This window comes from Anarhichas minor, unplaced genomic scaffold (genome assembly GCF_050575085.1).
Source record: "Anarhichas minor isolate MPS153535 unplaced genomic scaffold, ASM5057508v1 ptg000012l, whole genome shotgun sequence".
Classification (NCBI taxonomy): domain Eukaryota; kingdom Metazoa; phylum Chordata; class Actinopteri; order Perciformes; family Anarhichadidae; genus Anarhichas; species Anarhichas minor.
Window position 1 is genome coordinate 5,538,012 of NW_027466458.1, and position 24,032 is coordinate 5,562,043.

At 46.3% G+C, this 24,032-nt stretch overlaps 1 protein-coding gene across 7 annotated transcripts in view; it reads right to left on the bottom strand.

Annotated features, from left to right (window-relative positions):
* The window catches only part of add3a (adducin 3 (gamma) a), a 76,421-nt gene that overhangs the window by 24,510 nt on the left and 27,879 nt on the right, over positions 1–24,032 (bottom strand). For 3 of the 7 annotated variants that reach the window (XM_076090395.1, XM_076090397.1, XM_076090394.1), the window contains exon 2: positions 1,241–1,487. In XM_076090395.1, the coding sequence (XP_075946510.1) occupies positions 1,241–1,435 (195 nt within the window). In that variant the 5' untranslated portion in view covers positions 1,436–1,487. Of the gene's footprint in view, positions 1–1,240; positions 1,488–5,020; positions 5,354–6,483; positions 7,194–24,032 lie in introns of those variants that run through there. The other 4 variants (XM_076090398.1, XM_076090393.1, XM_076090396.1 and 1 more) reach the window with 4 other exon arrangements.

Sequence of the window (24,032 nt, forward strand, 5' to 3'; positions counted from 1 at the left end):
ATAATCGGGTTATAACAGGCCGCTGACTGCTTCGATTCTGTGGTCGGTGTCGCAACATCAACACAAGCACATGTGATGCTGTAACGTCTTTAGAAATCACTTGATTGGGGAATAATAACTGACAGAAGAGAAAATGAGAACTGATTACCCACAGTGAGGGTAAGATGGAGCGGGAGATCGACAGACGGATCGGTGCAGCTGCAGCAGTAAAGCAGGCGCTGCACCGGACCGTCTTGGTGAAGAGGGAGCTGAGCCGGAAGGCAAAGCTCTCAATTTACCACTCGGTCTACGTTCCTACCCTCACCTATGGTCACGAACTCTGGGTCGTGACCGAAAGGACAGCGTCGCGGCTACAAGTGGCCGAAATGAGCTTCCTCCGGGTGGCCGGGCTCAGCCTTAGAGATAGGGTAAGGAGCTCGGTCATCAGGAGGGAGCTTGGAGTCGAGCCGCTACTCCTTCGCGTCGAAAGGAGTCAGCTGAGGTGGTTCGGGCATCTAATTAGGATGCCTCCTGGACGCCTCCCACTGGAGGTTTTCCAGGCACGTCCAACTGGGAAGAGACCCCGGGGAAGACCCAGAACACGCTGGAGAGATTACATCTCCCAGCTGGCCTGGGAACGCCTCGGGATCCCCCAGAATGAGCTGGAACATGTTGCCGGTGAGAGGGAGGTCTGGGTCGGCCTGCTTGACCTGCTGCCACCGCGACCCGACCCCGGATAAGCGGTGGAAAATGGATGGATGGATGGATTACCCACAGTAGGAGTCAGTGAGGGGACAAATTCTGTGCTGGCAGCAAGTTCTCCATTTGGAAACTACCACCCTATTCTGTCTATTCGTCCTTCCACTACATTTCTGTAAAAAAAGGCTCCAGACTCCATATTCATAGATGGAGGAACAGGTGGGGTACACCCTGGACAGGTCAGCAGTAGTCCGACCAACACATTCACTCTCGTGTTAACAGACAGAGGGGATTTAGAGTTGCCAGTTTACCAAAAGAATCCGGATCCCATCCATCTTTCAGGACTCTCTACGCTCTATGCAATGTATCGGTTTCATCTACCTCACACGGGTCTGTATGTGCATTGTGTAACTTCAAGGGTCATCAGCTGATACCATTATACTTTCTTCTTCTTCTACCATTTTAGCAGCTTCCCATCCCTCCAATGTCCTCTAAACGATGTCCCTCCAGTGAGAGATTTCATGCATTTCCCCCAATTTTGAAATGCAGTTAACGGACTTACGGGGCTCTGCAAGATCTGCGTGACACGTTTCTTCTGCTCCAGGACATTGAAGTCCTGCCGGAGGTCAGGCGACATGTTCCTGGCCCTGATGTACGCCGGATCGTTGACGTCGACGCGGTCGAAGTAGCGCTCCTTAGTCCCTCCGCTCGGTGGGGGCGGGGTGGTCACCACCTCCTGATGGCTGTCCACGCTCATGCCTGCTTCACCGCTGTCTCGCTCGCTCTATGGCCGCCGCTCTGACTCCCGCCTGAGAAGAAGACAACACAATGCAAATCATGTCATTTGAAAGGCAAAGTGGGTTTTAATTGCATTTATAGGTATTCAATTGTTTTTCATTTAACTTAGTTTAATATTTATACTGACAAACAGAAACAACACGTCATCAGCAGATGACAGAGTCACGGCTCATGGAAATGGACGGCTCTGTGATTAGCGCACGAGGAGGACACGAGCAGTTTTTGTTTGATCGTCCAGGCCTCGGCTGGTGAGGTGGTTTACTCGCACCGTTCACTCTCAGGTCAGCTGGCATGACAACAAGCATTTTGCAGGATACAGGAATTGTTGCAGCAACCAGTGACCCCAAATCCCTTGGTGTCACGCCAAAAGGGACGCAGACGATAGAGACAAAGGAAATGCATTTGAAAAGATGACAGCGTTTTGTTGTGCGTGTGAAAGAGTTGACTCTGTGATGCAACACGCATTTTAGAGGAAGCCTGACAAAAAAAAAAGAAATCACAAACTGGGAAACGAGAGATTTCCTTCTGATTTAAGCGCTTCCTGTAAATCCTGACCGACGACCAAGTGAAGAAACAAAGACTGATTCACTGGTCCGTTTGACTTCTTACCTTGTTTGGGAAATGCAAAGAGGAATTCCCTGGAAGAGACAGACAAAACATACAAAACTGCATTTTCCAGGACGCCTTGCAAGAAGGCTGCTGTTGCAGCAGCAAAGGATAAGCTGGTGGTGTATTAGGGAGAGGCGGGGCTTATGGGAGCCCTAACAGATGGTGTCTTGGCTTGAAGAGCAGAGGAATGAGAGAGAGAGTTTAAGAAAGGAATCACGCTGCTTCAGGCTTTCAAAAGCCCAGTGGTCATCTGACAGCAGCAGGATAGAAATGTCGTGGTTACTCCACCAGAAGTGACTCTTTCTCCCTTTTTAACCTTTTCTCTGAACTCCCGTCTGATGGGAAACAGGGGGGTTGTTGAGGTGATTTGGTCTGCACATGGCGCTAAGCTACTCGCTCAGGTCAAATACACTTAAAAAGATGGTTGAGATTAGTGCAGCGACACACTGCTCGGTGTATAGAGGAGTCATACCATCATGACCTCTTGCCTTCACTTGTTGGATGAAACCCACCGTGTTGCCTTAACATTTACAGTATTACCACTGTACCAATTCAAATATGCAAGAAAGCTAGCAACAACATTCAGCATATCCTTTCCAAAGGATTGCCAATGGGCTAAAGTGCCCATTATTCTCACCCTGATACAACTAACGCTACTTCCTCTACTATTGGACACTGAGCTGCCAAGTGTTCAGTGCTTTGCTCAAGGACACTTCAGTGGTAGCTCAATGTGTTTGTCAATTGGTTTTCCCACCTCAATGCTTTCCCCATTGGTACTATAGTTGCCCTGCCACATCCCCTCTATGCAGATGATCTCCGTGTTTCGGAGATGACATACAGTTACGAGTTCCAGTAAATCGTTGGATAAAGAAAGAAGCTTACACCTCAAATACGACAATAATGTGCGGATATATCCATGTTATCTGCAACACAGAGAAACCCTAAGAGCACAGGAAGCCTCTCGCTCACTACCTGATCCCACAACGAAAGCTCCGATTTATACTATGGAAGCGAATAAAAGCCGCCCCCAAAAATCCTCTTTAATTGAAGGCAGCTATGCGGGGAAGAGTTATGTAACTTGATATTGAATTCATCCTCCTGCATGCTGGCCTGCATTGTTCTGCTTCCTGAGTGCACAAGACAGGCTTAGGATGAAACCGCAAAACGATGGGTTGGTGATGGGAGTGAAAGAAGAAAGACATGAGGAATTATTTGCCGTTGTGCCATGTTTGCACTGCGTCATCAACACGTCCCCTCTGCCGTTTTTACAGTCTCTGTCTCAGCTTTTGAATTCCTTTACCTCTACATTTATTTTTCTTTTGCACTCTTTCAAAGTGTCCAATTGCTCCGAAAGTAAATGAAATGTGATGAGCCGAAATGCTCAGAAATCTGAGAAGTAGTGATTGACAGGAGACGCTCACGCCTGAAATATGCTGAGTGAGTGGAATTCTGTCACTGCCGAATGCAACAGCTGTAGCCTCACCAAAATAAAGCTACACCCCCCCTCCAAGCTCCAAACCCTGCCTCCCCCTCCTTTTACACAAACACCACTCTGTCACAAGACGCACTACAGCAGTCCTCAGCATGAGCTTCCTCCCTCCCTCCCTACGCCTCTCTCAATAGATCATTGTCCCCATCCCCAATCCTCTCGGTCTGGTCACATCCAGAGAGATCGATGGTTGGGAGGTTTGGGAGGGTGAGAGTGGCGGTGGTGGTTGGGTGAGTGTGTACAATTAATCTGAGTAAGAATGAAATCTGATCCACTGCATTACAGCACCAATGTTTACACTTGAAATGGCATGCTTCACGGCAGATGTTCGCTTGCGATTCGTCCTCCGAACACTTATCCGATGAGATACACATTGAAGCGTTCACAACAACGCCAGAAGTTCAGTGACCGACTGGAAATTCGAGACACGATTGCCCTTTAAAGATACGACTTCAAAAAGGACAGCGCTGTGTTGATTTACGCTCCATTAATATGTGGCAGATATAGACGAGGCCGGCTGAGTCTACTGAGGGGCGCTAGACTGCGACCGCTGCCCGAGGCAAGGAGACCGCAACCTCTCACCCTGTGACCTTTAGTGCCCCCCCCCCCCCCCCCCCCCTCCCCTCCCCTCCCCTCTGCAGACATAACCCGTCTCCAACAGTGGGCGAGTTGTCCATGAAAACTTTCTCATCTATAAACAATTACTTTAAGAGTGCTGCAAAACCAATGACTGCAATAAACCTAACCATGCTCAACACGTCTTTGGTTACCAGGAGCTACATGATGTCCAGCCTCAACCCTCACAATACGTCACTTTACTTCCATTTAAACAGGAATGTCCCGTTGAGAATCAAGATCTCTTCTTCTGGGAGCTCTGGTCACGTGAGAAGCACTCCTCTAGGTTTTAAACATAACTTGACTGTGTAGATTAAACTATATTCTACTAGGGTTTATGATTATTTTCATTATCCATTTTTCTGGCAATCATTTCCTTGATTAATTGATTGATTGGGACAGAAAAAAAAAGCCAAAAAGGCAGATCGCAATTTGTAAAGCCCAAGCTGATATCTTCAGATTACTTGTTTTGTCTGATTTACTGTTGAAAAGTTGAAGATATTCAATTTACCTTCACAAAACACAAAGAAAAACAGCAAATCCCTTCAATTAAGAAGCAATAACTAAGTAAGGTGACGGCTTTAAATGTCTTGTTATGTCTCAGCAACAGTCCAAAACCAAAATACATTCAGTTTACTACCAGGTGTGACAAAGAAAAACTAAATCCTCACATTTGAGAGGCTGAAAGCAGCAAACCTTCGCTTTAAAACTATTTAATTATCAAAACAGTTGACAATTAACTTTTCAACATATTTATTTATTTGATAAAATTAGTTCCTTTCTTAATCTCTATTACGGGAGCTAACTGTATACCTCTATGACAGTGCTCACCCATAATGCCTCAGTCGTCCTCTGACATTTGGAGCTGCAGCAGAGCCAGCAGGCTCAGACAACACACAACTCTCCATCTTCATCTGATGACAGCCAGCTAATCTGGAAACCTGCGTCCGACCCGCGTATATCTGCTGCTGCATCTCTCCGTCTGGTTCCGCCTCTCTGGTTTCCTTCAACATTTATTTTCTGTCCTTAAAGACTGTGAACAACCCACCTGGAGCATGCAAAATTTGTAGAAAAGATACTGAAAACAAAGTCACAACAATACAGGCAGTCGACACAACACCAACCAGCTCTCACACACACACACACACACACACACACACACACACACACACACACACACACACACACACACACACACACACACACACACACACACACACACACACACACACACACACACACACACACACACACACACACACACACACACACACACACACACACACACACACACCTCTTATCTTTATCTTGCCCGGGGGAAAGCTTCATAGCCTGGCTGCTTGAGTCTCCACCACTAAAAATAGACAAACAGCCCTCTGGGTTGTGTTACGATCCCCGACGGCAACAATACCAGGAAAGAATCTGTACGTTGGCTAATTATATCCACACACACACTGTAAATAAGCACACGCAGGCATGAACAAATATGCACACAAGTCACCTGCAGTGTAAAACCTGTAGAGGCACACACACACACACACACACACACACACACACACACACACACACACACACACACACACACACACACACACACAAACAAACTCAGAGTGTGTTTAAACACGCCTGCATGACAGATCCAGCAGTGAAACTGGAGGACGGTGTGTGTGTGTGTGTGTGTGTGTTTCTCCTAGACGCTTTATGAGGAAGAGAAAACTCTTCTTCTGAGCCAGCCGTCACTGCATTCGTCAGCCACTGCAACCCACGGCAGCGGCTGGTGGTAGTTTGGGCTGTTGGTTTCTTGTGCAACCTTATTGTGCAGATTGCAACACAAACACACACGAAAACAAACTCATTTTGGGTTCGTTTTACGGGCATTCCCTCAAACTATTAAGACAAGTATCTGCTGAAGGCTGATTCTTGTTAAAAAGTGTCTTCCTTCACATGCAGCCTCTGCCAGTCTACACATTAGAGATAACAGCCACAGCTAATCTTCTCTGGAGCTCACACTCACTGCACTGTTACTGTTTATAGGGCAGGAGTGTGTGCCTGCGTGCATGTGTGTGTGTGTGTGTGTGTGTGTGTGTGCCCGAGCAGCCATACTAACATGGAATTCCCCTAAAACTACAAATCAGTTCGAGGGATGAGAGTTGGAGTAATGCTTTGGCAGCTTGTGGGAACACAAAAAAACAGAAGAGGGATTCTGGGTCTTTAACAGAAATGTGAATATCTAAACCACAATCTAGGTGTAATGACACAATAAACCAGTCCATAAACAAATGAGCCCAACCAACCTTGTGTTTCCTCCTCGATCAGTCAATGGGAGAGATCAGGCAGCAGTAGTAAGCAGCTGGGGCAAAACACATGTCTCTATTTTTCTCTGCTGCTTGCAGTCTGCGCTCAAATTCCAACACCGAGTCCCAGAGAGAAGCCGGGGAAAGACGAGAGAGAGAGAGAGAGCGAGAGAGAGAGAGAGAGAGCGAGAGAGAGAGAGAGCGAGAGAGAGCGAGAGAGGGATGTGAACGACAGAAAGTGAGAGCCAGGCTGCGTTTAGAAAACCAGTCGGTCCACTTATCCGACTAGATCGTCCATATAGATGCTCTTTGGTCCGAGCTGCCAGCAGATTCTCCTAGATTCCTGCGGGCTCTGCTCCTCGGCTGCCCCGGCGTTTATCACAGAGAGACGCCTCAACAGCTGTGAGTGTGTACGTGAGAAGATATGTGTGTGTGTGTGTGTGTCTGTGTGCCCTCTGCAAATGAGGGTGTGTTTGTGAGGAAAAGAAGCTAAAGGGACCACGTGACGCAGGCTTAATCCCCCGCCCACTGGCCACACACACACACACACACACACACACACACACACACACACACACACACACACACACACACACACACACACACACACACACACACACACACACACACACACACACACACACACACACACACACACACAGGCTGCTCGACCAATCAGAGCTCAGGCTCACACACACTAATCACACCACCACCTCCTCCCTCGCCTTCTCTCTCTCTCTCTCCCCCCCCTCTCTCTCTCCCTCCCCCCCTCTCTCTCTCGCTCTCTCCCTCCTACCCCCCCTCTCTCTCTCTCTCTCTTCGTCTGTCTAGTCATCTTTTTTTCTTTGATCCATTCACTTTCTGGTCTCCCTGCCCACATTCCACAATCTTCTCTCTCCGACTCTTCCTCTCTCTTCACATCCTTCATTCACACTCGCTGCTACCTCGTCACCCCTCAGGCGGCCGTACTAAAGGTCAGTGTTTAAGAGTCCGGCTGGCAGCCGCACAAAGCTGCACTGCCTTTATAGCTGCTCCTCCTCAGAATCAGCGGTACCTGGGTCTGTGGTGGACTCAAACAGTCATAACTACACTGATCAACAATGTCACAGTTAACTGATCCTAGGTCAGAGCTGTGATTCAGTGTCTTGCCTCAAGCAAAACTCCATTATAATCCTGGCTTCCATTGTGCGGTTGATTTTTTTTTTTTTTTACTGCCGATTGATTCTCACCAAAGCTGCGACTATACCGACCCACTTACATGTTGCTTTTCTACAGTACATTCTTAAATGATGCTTTAAAAACCAGTTGTATGCTCAGTACTTTCCAAACACGTGCATCTCACACACTTCCTCCACCACCGTCTCGTGCACAGATTTGGACAGACACCGAGCCGACCGAGCCTCTGACGACGTGCACTCAAGTTGAAGTCCTGCCAAAATGAAACTCGGCACGAAATCCTGCATTGTTTTGTGAAATCTGACTCTGCATTTCCCTCTGATATCAGTTCAAACCAGCGTCCACAGCTGTGCAAGTATGATGTCGTCCATGCTGTCAAACAAGGTGGAGAGAGTTGTGTGCTGGTGCATCACTACGGTAAACAAATAAATAAAAATCAACTTTAATGGAATTAAAATTTGTTGGTAAGCTCTGTTAAATAGAGATACGGAACAATCTTAGGTTGTTTCTGTATGGCCCTGCCCTGCGTCTGCACACAGTGTTCTCATCTGCAGTGCAGTGAGTGTATGCGCCAAGTACAGACTGGCATAGAACGGAGACTGATCCGCCACCACCACCACCCCCTCTCCTGGATGTTGGAGCATCACTCAGCACTTTATGCCCAACTCCACCCCCCACACACACCCCCACACACACACACAGTCCTGAGTTGTCACTGCCAGGCCTGACTCAGGGAAACAGAGCTACACACACACACACACACACACACACACACACCGGCACTATACTGAATGATACTTCTAAACAGATTCTAGCGGAGATTGTTGTATGGAGACATTACACTGTACTATGGATTGTGTAACACACATCCCAACCTAGAAATATACACAACTGTCAGAGGTGAAAACTAAACTGCTCGACAAACTTAACTGCCCCTTTGTTTTACCTAAACCTCTGCTAAACCTCTGCTTAAAAGTGCTAAATCAAGCCGGGACAGTCCCAGGACGGCGTCCAAGCAGCTGTGTCTCACTGCTTAACGGTAGATAATCACGACCCTGTGGAAACCCAAATTACTGTTATTGCTTTAGGTTGACTCATGTGACACATTAGAGACAAAGTTAGACTAAACCCAGGCGGTCAAAAAAAAGAGGCTTCACACTCTACGCAACTGTTATCAAGTCTGATGATTAACGAGTCCGCTGCACACCACGGTGCTCTTGAGTAATCCCGTATTTCTGTGGAAGTCGCCCCCTCCTTGACCTCCGCGATAAGCAAAAACAAAACACAGAAGAGAGAGGAAGACTTGAGCGTCTCCTGGTCTAAATGCATGCAGGTGTCCATTTACCGCCAGAAGCCCTGCTTATCGGCGTTTCCCACCGAACGCCGAGCGGTAACAGGAGAGGAGCGCGGGGGCACGTTCACCGACGCCAACCGTTCAGGAATGCGCAAACACTTGAGCTCATTATTGGGCTCTCGGAGCCTTTTCACAAGAACAGAAACAACATGGTGGTGAGACCCCTCGGTGGGAAATTGACAGATGTGGTTATGCTTAAGAAAGTAAAACTCATTCAGTTAATGGCTGTGAAGCAACCCCCAGTGACATCAGGAGTAAGCTCGTTTGGACTGCTTTTACTTCAAAACGCCTTTCACCCGCATGACAGGGAGGTCAAGTTGATTCCCAGAGGACAGTACAAAGCCACATGACGGCCTCCAAAATAACAGCTTTTGGTAACAGCTCTTGTCCGTTCGTGACAGGAAACCCGACCTGCAGGAACGATGCAGGAGAAGCAAGTCTACAGACCATTTTACCGGACAATTAGACTAAAGACAGCACTGAAAAAGACTTGCTCTGGGCTGCTTCGGCTACCGGTGAGGCGATAAAGAAGGATTCAGGGAGTCCAGCTTGAGTTGTACTGTAGTGTAAATCCATTCATTTGAAGGCTTACCAGGTGTCAAAGCACTGCAGCCATTTATAATACTGCAAGAAACAATTTAGCAACTCTGCAGAGTTAGGACATTCATGTATCCTGCGTCTCGATGATCGCAAGGTTAACAGTTACAATTACGCTGTTCACGTTACAAAATAATCTGAGAGTGCACTTACACACATCGGACAGGCCGAAACAATGGTTGCCAGATGGTGTCGACACAGTGGTCCCAGGGAAATGAACGACCAGCCGCGTCTCATACCTTTTTATACATTGCCAGTTATGTGTTGGTTTTAAACTACAAAGGGCTAGTTTCCTGGATTAACTTTTTTCTACTGTGATTTATGTAATGTCTGCAAGCCGTAAAACGTTCATTCAAAACTGTTGAAAGGTGTCACGTTTGCAGCCATTATAATCATGAAAAAGCTACACAATCACACGGAACATATAGCCGGTGAACCTTTTCAATATTGCGGCTTTTTCGCAACTTTTATTTTTTTCCATTTCTAGGAAACAACATTGCATTTTTTTCATGCTGGGCCAATGCTGTTGTGAACATGGCCTCAGTTTATATATCAGCTATGTTCGTAAAGGTTGCTGCGCTAAAGCGAGTTTTTTTTTTGGTCATTTTTTTAACCCTGCAGAGCTGAAAAAACGGCCGGTATTGCATCACCTGCTGTATATACACACACACACACACACACACACACGGAGAGGAAAACCTATAAAACTGTCATTCCTCTGTTTATCCGGCTCTTAACAGCCCGTCTAGTTTTACACTTGTATGGGAGTGATCCTAAATAGCCTCTAATCCATGTTCGAGGGGTAAAGAGGCATTTAGAGAGCAGCTAATGTTTAACGCACTGAGACGTGCTCGGAGCGTTCACTGGGAACAATGCTGTCCCTGTCTGAGCAGCTGTGTTACTTAGCATGGAGAAGAAGCACGCACACACACATACACACACCATTACAGGGATGTACTAAAGCATGACAAGGGAAGTCTGCCTCTGCCTCAAGGTTCAGGTAGAGAGACAACAAGCTTCTTTAGAGACAGCAGAGAGAGAGAGAGAGAGCAAGAAGTCGTCGTTACTGCTTTATTTCCTCTGTTGACGGAGGTAAAATGAGGCCTGGAAGTGACAATGGGAAGTCTCCGCCCAGCCGTCACCTCGGTCAAATGTGCAATTCCAGGTCAAGTTGAACGAAAAGCACCTCAGACAGATGGCTGAGGAAATACAGTGTTTGTCTGTTGGACATTTAGAGCACGTATATGCTCGTTAAGGACCCAGAATAAACCATGATTCACGCGACGATGCTCGTAACTAAAACCAGGATGAAGATGGAAACAGCTAAAAATAAAGACCCATTGATTTCTATTCACTCTCTCTTGCCCTGGTGTCGCAGCATGGGGATAGGATGATTAGCACTGAATCCATTTTCGTCTGATGCGATTGTATTTTGAAGCCATGAAAATAGAAACGATCGCCCGGCACGAGTGTTCCTGTAACATCTTTATCTGTGCTTCATGTGCCATGTGGAGGCCCGAGAACCTTTCTAAACACAGGCTACAAAACATGTGGACTGTCGTCACTCCCAGAGCAATCACAGCATATCAGATAACCACACGCACACACACACACACACACACACACACACACACGCACACACACACACACACACACCTTTTCCTCTCCCTGTTGGCAAGAGAATACACACCTTGAGTCAACAGAAAAGGAGAACAAAACATCACGTCCTCTGGTTGTAAATTCAGCTTTTCATATTTATGTTCAGTAAGTTTTCATGTCGACACTCCAACATACATAAATACACGTGTTTTACTATGTCAAATGTAAAATGAGGAGTCAAAACATCATTTTCTGTCGTCCTGGTTGTCCTGCAGTAGTTACATTTTAAAGGAGCCAGAGGGAACGATTTGAACAGAACAACATGTCAAAACGTCACCTTAAGTCCAAAGCGGCCGGATCAACTTTGAACTAAAACTGCAAATGAGTTCGGGAAAGCTTGGAAAAAAAGTCCACACTTGGCGGTCAGTCGCATGGGTCTTCAATGAAACCGTGACATGAAAACCAAAGCAGTGCGAGTCACACTAACTTTCAGGAGACAAAAAGGTGCTTTGTAGCTTCACATCCATCCCACCGGCCAATTCCTCTGAATCAAAGCCGTGAAAGGAAGGGGGTCGCCCGCTTTCATCCCCGGCACCGAGCGCCGCCGTGCGTGTAGCATGAAAGAAGGTGGTGACCTTCGAATGTGGAGAATGTGCGTGTGCACGCATGTTTCTGTGTGCACGCATGTCCTACGCCTTTGATTGGGCCGACAGCAATCGGTCAACACCGTTTAACAGTGAGAAGTAGATTTGTTTGTGACGCACTAAATTGAATTGAAGTGCACACATTTGATTTCTTGCTGAGAGTTGAGATGAGAAGATCCATGACACTCTCACTGTCTGTACCCTGAATATGAAGCTGCAGCCAGGAGACGCTTAGCTTAGCTTAGCATAAAGAGGGACACAGAAAGCCTGGTTTTGCCGAGAGCTAATAAATTCTGCCTACCAGTACCTCTAAAGCTCAGTAATTAACAGGTAATAACTTGCTTGTTTAATGTTGTCCTGTCACAGAGAATCCACAGGTTTAAGCTTCATAGCAGCCATTGCTGCATTTGTACAGAATACGTCAGCATGCGATAGTCACACAGGTCATATACTATCGTTACATTTAAGTTAATTGGGCTTGCTCGGTTAAGTGATTCAGACATTGATGTTGCAATTTAGGACAATTTAAAAAGGATTAAACAAACAAACCCCACTGAAATGTTAGAATAAACTCGCACACACACACACAGGCTGCTAATCACCCTGTGATTGTAGCTGGTAATGACAGAGCCAGAGACACAGTTTAACAGGACCCTGTTTCTTTAACCACGCTAACAAAAACAATCCATCGCCGGGTGCTGCGGCGGCTAACTGCTACCGTATGTCCTCACCGCCAGAGGCCCGGCTTTGTAGTCAGACGGGCTGAACGGCAGAGCGGTCCACGCTGCTCCGTGGTTACACCGACACAATAGACTTCTACAGGAGAGCTGTATTATCCGTGCAGAGCAACAGTAGCTTTTGGGGATTTCTGTGCTGATGTTACAACCACAGAACGGCTGGAGTCCAGTCAGCTATTTATTTATTCAACATGAAATGTCTGCTTCTTGAAATCAGAAATCTTGCATATAACAGGATCAGTAGTCATGTGTATCCAGATGTAACAGATGTGGGTTTTCTCAGCTTTATCGAGCCGTTTCTGAATGTGCCCGTTCACTGTCAGTTCATGAACTTTCCGTCTCCTTTCCTAAAGGGACGTATGAATCAAATTAATCTAATTCCAACCTCACGCACGATACGAAATGAAATTATCCAGAAATCAAGCTCTGTTCCTTTTGTCAGATGGAGTTGGACTATCGTTGCTAAGGGACCCGTGAATCGTCTGTGGTCAAGCAACGAGGCACAACACTGAGGGGGCGTCGGCCCAGAGAGCTGGTGTGTGTGTGTGTGTGTGTGTGTGTGTGTGTGTGTGTGGGGACTATCCATTACACAATCCCAGGAAGCAGCCGGATTCGAAATTTCGGGGTCTGTATCTGGATGAGGTCATTACGCATGAAGCAGAACTGCAGCCCCATCACACCCGTGCACACACTCTCACACACACACACACACACACAAAGAGTCACACGCTCTCATGAGTTACTATAGCAACTCCAAACAAACAGTCCGTGCATGTGGCGACCCCGCCCCTGCAGAAAAAAGAGGGAGAAACGGAGACAACGAGGCAAAAAAACAGACTTAACAGTAAGACAGGAAGCGAGAGCGGAGATGACATCACACTGCAGCTCCATGTGCTTCACTTTATGCTCGCTCTGTGTCTCATTCACAGCAGAGAAGATCACCCACTGCCCATGAAGGTCCTGAACTGTTTTGAACCTTTAGCCTAAACTTGCATTTGTATTCCTAAACCCATCTTCAACTTTGGTAAGTTCACTTCCTAAAACCAAAGTCTCTTGTTTAGTGCACCAGGATATATTTAATTACACAGGAAAACAGAGGAATTGTGAAATAATCACATCCCATCAGACTCTCAGGGGCCTTTTAAGTTGTTCCACCGCAAAGGTCGCAACCGGAGGACACAGTGACCACAAAGGCAACCCCCGCCTCCCCCCCTTCCCAAAAAAGGCCTACTCATTCAACTTGGAGCTCCAGAAACAGCAAGGGGAACACTCCAACAGCAGACATGCAGCTTTGTATCAAAGTGAAGTCCGGCTATTGAGGCTTCGCAGCCTCCAAGGTCAGTCACGGTTGCACAACGCCCACATCCGCACATTAAAAAGACACGGGCATTTAGAACAAACCTCTGCGTTTGGACTTTTGGCATTTTTCCTTTTGTGTTTTTTTTTTCTTTTGAGTCCATCCTGCCAAGATGAAAGCTGTGACTCTGCTGCTGCTGCTGAAAGGTTGTGGGATAGATTCCACTAAAGCAGCACATGAACGTAGATGCGTTTCACTGCTTTATGGTTGCATGCATAAAGAAGATATGAAGTGTCAAACTACCAATGATACACAAGGTATAAATGTCACGCTGCTGTCCGTTCTAACAGTGAGCAATCCCAAAAGCTCCTGCTCTCTGGGCAAGACGTTCTGGACCCATGTGAACTATGAAATGGGTGGTCTCCACGGACTGGAAATCGGCCGGGGGGGGGCCTTTGATGAGTTCTTGTTTTATTTGAAAGGAAATCTCAGCATGTCTCTCCCACAACAGGAAATGGAAACAAGCAGAGTTCTCCCCAGTGACTCACTGTCACTGTGCTGCGCTTTGACCCTTTCTATCACGTCTGACCGCTCAATGACACGCCGTCAGAACAGGGTGGAAAACAGCCTCCAACAAGTGTGTGTGTGTGTGTGTGTGTGTGTGTGTGTGTGTGTGTGTGTGTTTATGAGGATGTTTCCGGGCCTGTCAGGCTCGGGCCTCGGGGGTTGCGACACAAAGCATCCATCATGGGAAAGTGGCCGCATCTGATGCTGATGACATGCAGGAGTTCAGGCATCTTGCTGCCCCCCCGCCGCCCGGGTCCTTCCTCGCCTCGTCAACAATCCGTTCACTGAGCTTCACTGTCACGGAGAGTCCAGCAAACGCGGCAGAAGATAGAAGAGTTTCCGCTTTGAGGGGGAAAGATGTCCATTTATCTGGTGCGAGCTGTCAAAAGTACGACTGTGTCGTTGAGATGAATGATGCAACATGGCATGTTGTCATCGAGTATCCAATATTTCTTTTATTATTCAACTGTTTTCTGTCATTGTGTACTAAACAATTCATGCAAAAGATAAATTGTCAGTTCGCAACCTTAAAACAGAAGAATTACATCACTTCAAGTTCCTCGACCCCGAGGTGAAGAGCATTGTTTCACCGTCTCCTGCCGAGTGTCAGTTTCAAGTCTGCTCTATTGAACCTGTAACCACACCCAACAGTGATGATGTCAGGGAGTACCGACCACACCCCGAGTTCACCTCTACATCACTGTAGCAAAACCACTGCAGGCCAACAAATGCCTAAATAAAGTGCATGTAAATATGATTAAAATAGTTTCCAGCTTCTTTGTAAATCTGCTTCCCAAAGTCATCCTGGAAAACTTAGCATCTTAGTTCTGCTTAAAGCCAATGGATAACAACACTTATTATAGCAGACATGCTTTTGGGATCCGTGCTCTCTATTAAGGGGTTCCGGAGTAATTTAGGATCCATTTCCCTCCATTTGTGGTTGTCCAAATGTGGAGCCTGCAGTGTTGCAGTGCCTCTCTCCCTCTGGGACAGTGTGTGTGTGTGTGCGTGTGTGTGTGTGTGTGTGTGTGTGTGCGTGAGAAGGAAGAACAAGCTTCCTGTCAGGATGTGGGGTCCAGCAGGGGGACAGTGGCACTTAGCCAGAAGTCACAACTTTCTGCTGAAACCAAGTGTATCAGAGTGTGAGTGTGTGTGTGTGTGTGTGTGTGTGTGTGTGTCACATGCAGTTGTCCGTGTCCTGATTTCTCGGACCGCTGAGCAAGTATACTTCATTTCATTGACTGTAGGAAATTCCTCTCCAACATGTGGGGCTCATGCTGTAGCAGAGATGTCAGGCATGAACTCTTATACAGCAGAGCTCCAGATGAACCCGAATGAGGCAAATTATCAACGTCCCTCCTGCGCCACGATCATAGTGACTGTAGATAATTAGACAACTGAGGAGGAGAGAAAATACTCCAGAGCCTGGGCCTCGGAGATCCCTCCTCTGGCCTCTCTACCTTTTCTACTCTCTCCATTGATCTCCTTTGCCTTCTCTATCTGCATTCTCGCTTCCTCTCACCATAGTTCATGTTCTCTCCGTCTTTCTAGCAGGTGAAATGCATAGAAATAATTCGGTTCTGCACAAGAAGTGCAAAAACGGTGCACAGTTGCTGATGCTCTGAGCAAGAATGGAGTTTTATTGAGCAAGAAGTATATGCTAAAGAGAGTGCTATGGAAGGAGGGGATAGTAGAGACCTATTTACATCAGGACACATCAGAAACTTCAGGAAACTTTGTCATAAATACTATAAAATTACAATTTTCTTATAACCAGGATAATTTCGATCATCCCAATCATCATATGATATCTCACACAGATTTATATCATCTTTTCAGTTGCATTAATGTACTTTTATGCCTTCAGAAAAACAACAAAAGTGGCAGAAAGACAAATGGCCTCAATCAATAAGTAGCATTTTTACAACAAGGACCATCTAAAAAAAAACTGTGGATGCATAAATGGAGTAAGTTTGTCTGAGGTACCATGCTGCACCATGGTGCTATTTAAAGGTACCACACACATTTCTGCACAAATGTATAAATTACCTCATTACCAACTGCTATGGATGTGGATGAGTGTTCTTGTGTATGTTTGTACAAGTAGGTCCAGCTGTTTCCTCACACACCCTTCACATTCCCACTTACACACCAGCGCGCGCGCACACACACACACACACACACACACACACACTTCCCAGTCAGGAAGAGCTGCTTTAAGCAGCGTTATCATTCTGGCAATTTATTGTTCCCGACTACCAGCGTGTTATATTAAAGCCGCCACGGAGACCGAGGCCTAGTGATGCAATCAGGAAGGAAAACTTTGACGCAGTTGACAATCCCCACAGCTGGCTGCTAAAGTACGTTTTCCCTGAGAGCTGCTAAATGCTGCCTCTGAATATTCTGACTATACTGAAGTAATTTGGGAAACCTAAGAAGCTAATTGCATTTCTCAGATTAAATGAACGACTTGTGGCAATTAAAAAAAAAAGTTTTTAGTTAGAAGAGATTAAACACGTGTATGTTTCAGGGAAGGGTTGGTTGATCTTAACTTTCTGGGTTCAGTAGTCATCAAGATGGTGACGAACAGTAAAAACCTAAATCCAGTCTTAGAGATGTTTGTCTGCAGAGTGAGCTGTTCAATAAACAAAAACTTTAAACGCTGCCTTGCTCTCTCATCTATTTGGCATCTTGACGGGAGGATCTTTTCTCCATAGCCGACTTGCAGCATCACACGTGTCACTGTCAACTTGAGGAACATAGCAAGGATCTAATGATTGACATCGTAAAGATATCTCAAAGCAGGCAAAGGAAGGATTACGCAACCGACGACGGATCGTTGAGCACAAGGGATTATCTTTCCAACCTTCAAAAACTCATGCAGGCTAATGGTTACTAGTAAGTACGGCGCGTCACTGTGCATCAGCGTCAACTCCAAGTGGCTCAGCTCACTCGTCTGACAACACTTTGAGATGAATCAGGAGTCCTTTGGTGAAACTAAATAAGACCTTCTCTTAAAGGCCAAGCTTCAATTCAATGTCAATAAGGAAAAAGGTAACGCCTGCACACTTACGAACTTATTAATGTTTCGATCATACTTGGATCTTCGTCACACTTTCATCCACACTGGACAGGAAGTTAGATGACCCTACCTGTGAAGCATGCTGTGGCCTTAAGGATTCAAACTGGTCCTCTTTGACTTCATAAACTTTGGAGTGGAAATTTGTTCATGTTTTTTTTTCCAAAAATGCTCATGACACCAGAACCCCAACGAACCCTTGGCATTTGTCTTCTAGTAATAACCTTAACTTACCATATCCCGCTGTCATATCTACTTCCCGTCTTTGGTAACTAAAGACATTTTTGGAAGGCTTCTGACCCACAGCACTGATGTCATGTCAGCTTTCAGACATGCCACGTAATGATTTCAGTTGGCATCACAGACATGGGATCCCGCAGTTGGACCTATGTCAAAGGCCACAGCCTTTTTTTGGAGGGAGACGCAGGGTCTCATGTTACGCCTCGATTAGACACTGATTTGTCGGCCAGGCAGGTAAATGCGAGGATCGCCTCCGGGGCCTTCATGGCAGTGTCGGTTCCAATTAGCATGATCAAACACAGGGAAACGCAGAAAGGAAAAGAGAAAAGAAAAGAGGGATGGAGGTGGAGAGTGAACTCCCCGATGCCTGTTGCTGAAATATCTGTCTCCTGGACCACGATGAGGGGAGTACCGGCAGCGAGATAGATCGCTGGGATACATTTTTGAGCTGTGCAAGGCGATACCGAAGCTATGCACCGAGAAATTCCACAACTCCCTTCTGTCTGTCTCTCTCCCTCCTCCTGCTCCTTGGCTGACAGCACCATCCTCATCCCTCTTTTTTCCTTCCCCCCGTGATGCCTTTACAATATCCTCATCCATTAAAGTTTGTCATTAGATAAAAGCTGACGGAAATACACAGCAGTTTGCCTTGCCGTAGGTTTTTCCCTTTCAAGTCATCCCCTCTGTTTAAACGATCAGAAGAAGCGCCCACTGTCACAGCAGGCCGTTTTTTGGATCTGGTGTTTAAAGACGAGCATGAAGGGTTCTTTCCACATTTGAGATGAAGCCGAGGGAGATGTATGGCTCGTTGAGGGGCGATGTAAAGCATGACTATGGAACTAAGAAGATCACAGAAAATGTGACGCGATCAGAGGACTCTTATTAACAGCCGGCAATGCTATACCGGCAATACCGCTCACATTTACACACATGTGCAGCACGTGAGAAGAAGACATGAAGCTTGCAATTTGTCACATCTGAAAGTCCAAAATAAGTCGTGGAGGAACAACCTTAAAACATTTGTAACTAACTTAATGGTAATTCATTCCCATCATCCTGCTCAGCGTAATCACAGTGACCAGCTGTACAGCTAACGTTAACACAGGTGGATGCTCATGTTTCTCTCTCTTTTACTGCTGAATTCCTTTTTTAAAGCCATGTCATTTGCTTTAACCAAACCAATAAAAAAACAATAGTAAACGTTTTGTGACATTTCTGTCTAAATTTCACTTGACAGTTGGACAAAATGTAGTTCTATACTTCTGTCCTTCCCTCCCTCAACTCCTCTCTCCCGCCTCCAACCGCTGTGACAATCCATCCGTCTCTAATCTGCTTCCTGTACGGACCGCTAAAACATCGACGTTCATTTGTCCGACCCTTTGTTTGGCATCCAGTAGAGGGTGTCTGCCTCTCTCCCTCCTCTGACTCCATTCATCCCTCCGTCCTCAGTTTCCCTCTTTCATCCACTTCCACTCTCCTCCCTTCCCTCTTCCCTCCACCCGTCTGTCCTCCGTTTCACTCAGTCCTCCCCTCATCTGTCTTTCATCTCCTTCGTCCTCCATCAGGTCCTCCTTCTCTCCCACACTCTGTCCATTCTCCCTCTTGCTGAGAGACGGACAGCGCAGCGTCCCGGCAGCTCTCCACCCTCCCCTGCCCGGGCGGAAAAATAAACAAGCGTCCACATGTTCCCGAGGAATTTTAATGACTTCCATAACTTTTACTTCTTTACCTGCCAAACCCCAGGCAGCATCGGGAAGAACAGTGGACTCTGGACGAGCCGCCGTTAGCGGCACCGATGACGAGCTCTGTGAGGCTGAGCCAAGTAGGATCCTTTGAAGAGCTGAGCAGCTTCAAAGAGCTTCTCAAGCCAGAAGCCAGATAGACAAATCTCTGAGCTAAAAATGCCAAAAATAAAACTTTAGACAAAAAACAACAACATACATCCTAATGTCTCACCTGCATTTTATTAAAGCAGAACAGCAGAAAATATGTATCAAAAATGTTTGACCGGTGGGTAGCACTATGCCAAATGTACTGTAACATGCAGATTGCACACAAACAATACATTTGCACCAATAATAACCATGGACCTTGAATGCCCCATTGGGCTGACCCAATAAAGCTCACATTAAACGCGTAGTGGCCTGTTCACCAGGGATCAATGCAGCCTCACAGAAGGGAACAACTGCATACGAGTGACCCATGACACCGTGGGCCTTAATATAGACCAAAAACAGTTGCTTAGAGTACGACATGCAGCGGGTATCCCAAACAAATTACTTTTCCCCAGCGCTGGAAAGTCTCTGGTGTGTATGAGATCATGTGCACACATGATCGTTCAAGAGCGTATGTTTGTGTGTGCAGCACTTGAGGTGCAGTAGAAACTCACTGTCAAATGGGAAAAGCCTTGTTGGCGGTGTGTTTTAATGGGGCCGTGACCCACAGACTGTCAGGTCAGACTCCACTGACCTGACCTGAGAGCAGACATGGGATTGGTCTCTGTTAAGAGCCAAGGCAGGGCAATAACTCTGTGGGATTACTATGTCACACCAAATATTTAGGTCTATTTAAGAAACAGAGAAACCAAAGAGTTCATGCAGCTCAGAAGTAAACAGTCCGTTAACTACGGTGATCCAATTCCTGACCCAACCTTTCACATGATTACTAATGAATTTGTACCAAAATATCAGTTTTGAACTTGTGTGGAACCGTGAATCTTTGCTCTGCATCTGTGCATTTGTCACCTGCATGGCCTCCTCTTCGCCTTCATGAGCAGCACATTATGAAATCAGACTATGTGTTGTATTACAGATGTGTCAGCGGTGGGGAACACCCAGCCCGCTGGCAGGACCACTGTTTAGATTTCTGATCTCCTCCGTTGTGTTTTTCTTTCCCTCTCAACCCGGGACCAGCTGCAGAGGAAATGACAATACGAAGAGAAAACAACAGAGATTAATAACACCTCCTCCCACCTACTCAGGCTCCCTAGTCTCGTCTTCCTCCATGTAACTGGTCTTTTTCAGTACATGTGGCTTGTTTGACCTCCCGGTCCTCTCCTCAATCTGCATTTCAGCCCCTTTCATCTACACGATCGCGACCCCTGACCCGTGGAATTGATACGTCACTGTCTTGCACAAACTCAGGAGGCTCACTCACTTGCAGATTTCGTATCTCCCCCTCCTTCCCCCCTCGTTGGACCCCGTCCTCCGTCATGCGTGAGGAATCTGGGCTGTGTTCTCCAGCTTTAAGCCCACAATGATTAGCAGGCCTCGGAGAGCGGACCCACAGAACTCCCCCAAAGTTGTGATGTTAGAGCTTTCAATCAGGAGAACTGAGGGAAAACCACTGCATGTGTATCTGAACAGTTAAACGTTTCAGCGCTTTTATAATCCCCCTTTCTCCTGTAGTTGTCACAGTGTGATGAATACAGGTACATGCTGACTTTAAAACGCTCTCACAGAAGAACAAAAAGGTACAGACAACCACAAAGAGTCTCAAACGCATCAAATCAGAAGATTTTCCAGTAAACCTGATTAAGCAGATCAGGAAGAGAAACCACAATCAGAGCAGAAAACCAGCCATCTCCTAGCTCTAATCCAGTTTGTGTGACGGACGTAGGAGACGAGAGCAAAGGGAAGTCTGACAAGATTAACAGGATTCACAGAGACAGAACGAGGATAAAAGGTTAGAAGTGAAACAAGCTATGGGGGGGGGGGGGGGGGGGGGGGCTGTCCATTGACCATGCCTACATAGTTTTTTTGAGCACATTTAGATGTAAAAATAACCATCTTTGTAAGATTACACAAGATGATGAGTCTCTACACCAAACTGACGTATATTCCAGCACTTGGGAGACTTTAACCTTTAAAAAGACTGTGTTAAAAATACAATCTCTGCTTTAGTAACTAGGCTTGGTTTTAACGTCGAACCACAGCTGGTTCCAGCATTGAGATCTTCAGCCTCACTCTGATGCAATTCCCTTGATGGGAGGTGTGGGCAGTCCCTCCTCGCTGAGCCCTATACTCACATATCCACTTCTGGACGGGAGAAACCCCATCCCGACTTTGTAAATGACTTCCAGGTTTCGGGTTAAGAAGGATGGAGGAAAGAAATGATGGTAAGAAAAAAAGAAAGGAAGAGAAAGGGATTTTAGGGGAAATTGGGAGGTTGTGTGCTCAGCCCCCTCACCACCAGTCAATATTTGCCGGTACAGAAGAGCTTCCCACTGAACGATGAAGTCATTGTTTTTTGGGACTTTAGAAGGTTCTGTATTGTTTTGCAGTGAATATCAGGGACGTCTAATGCGTCCGTGCTGGTTGGTTGGTTGGTATGTTTCCTAGTCATGTAGAAAGTGACGAGGCCGGGATGAAGAACGCAACATCCTCCACCGGGTATGAGCCATTCTTCCTTTGACAAGTCCTCACCCTGCCACACGTCACATTTCACAGAGGCGCAAATCTGGAACAAACAGATCATTTATCAAAAAGTTGTGCCGTTTGATTGTGATTCTCACTTTCCTCTGAGAGCCGAGAGTCCAGGCTTCCCCTCTTTATTCAAAGCCGAATGTAGAATTACAGAAGTCTCTACTTTACTAGATGTAGACCACGCATTACGTTGCATTTGTTAGCAATTATAGTGGGAATCAATTAAACATTACAATAAAAAAAAGCTCATGAAGTACATTTCAAACAGCTTTTTTCCACTTACCACAGCTAACAAAGAAAGAGGAAGGGCTTCAGTTGGATGCTGAGTGGTTTCTTACTCGGATAGCTTGCATCATTGCCAATAAAGGGCTGACTTTAGTTTTATGTAAATAAAAAACCTGAAATTCCTCCATCTGATCTGGTGCAAGACACATGATAGTCCCTGTGACTCAGCAACAGTGCCAAGACAGGGAGGGAAGCTGTCCTTGACAAGATAGAAACGGAGCAGAAACCGTACTCGGATGCAAACAACATGCGGATCTCTGCAGATAAAACTGCTCATCGGGCATCTCAGGTCAAAGTTCAAACGGCAAATGAGTGGACTGTATTTGCAGATAGGAATAAATCAACGTGAATGACATGAGCCCAAAAGGAACTGAAGCGTAATGGAAAGTAAAGGTTGGTCATAGCTGCGGGGGAGAAATGTCCTGTTGCGTCGTGTCCCCGAGGCCTGAGTCATCGTGTGGTTTTGGTGAATCTGGTGGAAACCTTTACTCATAGCATCTTGCAGCATTCAGTAACTAACTGGATATTGAGTAGCCTTTACAGACAACTTGACTTCTAGAAATAACTGAGATCCAATTATAGTGACGAGTGCAGAGGCAGCATGGCCTGCCACTCTGGTGAAGACAGGTTGATCAAAGCTCTCCCGTGAACTCTGACCCGACCAGAGCAGCCTATAAAAAGTGTTGGGAAAAGTTCAAAATGTTCTTGGTTTCAATGTACAAGCCTCAAAGCCGTGTGGTTTAAGGCCAACTGGGGTCAGAAGGGTCTAACAACTGCTGGGCAAAGAGAAGGGCAAGACCGTGCCAGACATTTCTATTGGCATGTAGCCCTTTAACCGATATTATCATCCAGAGGAACACAGCGAGTACACCATACACCGCCCTCTCAGACAGGAACATCAACTGCAGCAAGATCCTCAGTAAATCAAACAACCACTCAACCACACAGCGTCAATTCTCCTTTTATTGGAGCCGGTTTTCCAAGAATCCGATTAAGCAACATGACAGCAGAACAGTCTGCGTGAGACGACAACAGCAAGTCAATCAGCCTATGTCAACAAAACACCAGATATCATTTTAAGACTGAAGGAAATTGAGGATCAGTTGTCCGTGGGAGTATCAAACTTCAAAAGACCCCAGTGTCTACGAAATAAAATAACCGAGACTGTAAATGTCCATTCAGCATTACTGGTTTTCTTTGTGCAAAGAAACGTTGAGAGTTTGGACCCGTGCGTGTGAACCTTGCATTTAAGATTTAAAAAATGCATGCAGTCCTTTGTCAAAGCTCACATCTAAAGCCCCTCAGTGGGACCGAGCCCAAATACATTTGCTTTAACTTAGAGCTGGATTCCTGAGTTCAATGAAAACCAAATCACAATCATCGAAGAGTCTTCATCAGCCAGAACCTGACGGCAACGACTGCTTTGCTCTGCGGGCCGACAGGTGACGCTCCACAGAGTTTATTGAGTTTGTGTCCACTTTTATACAAACAATTAAGCACTAATTTAAAATGTAGAGTTTTCTCTCACACACACACACATCAATGTCTCT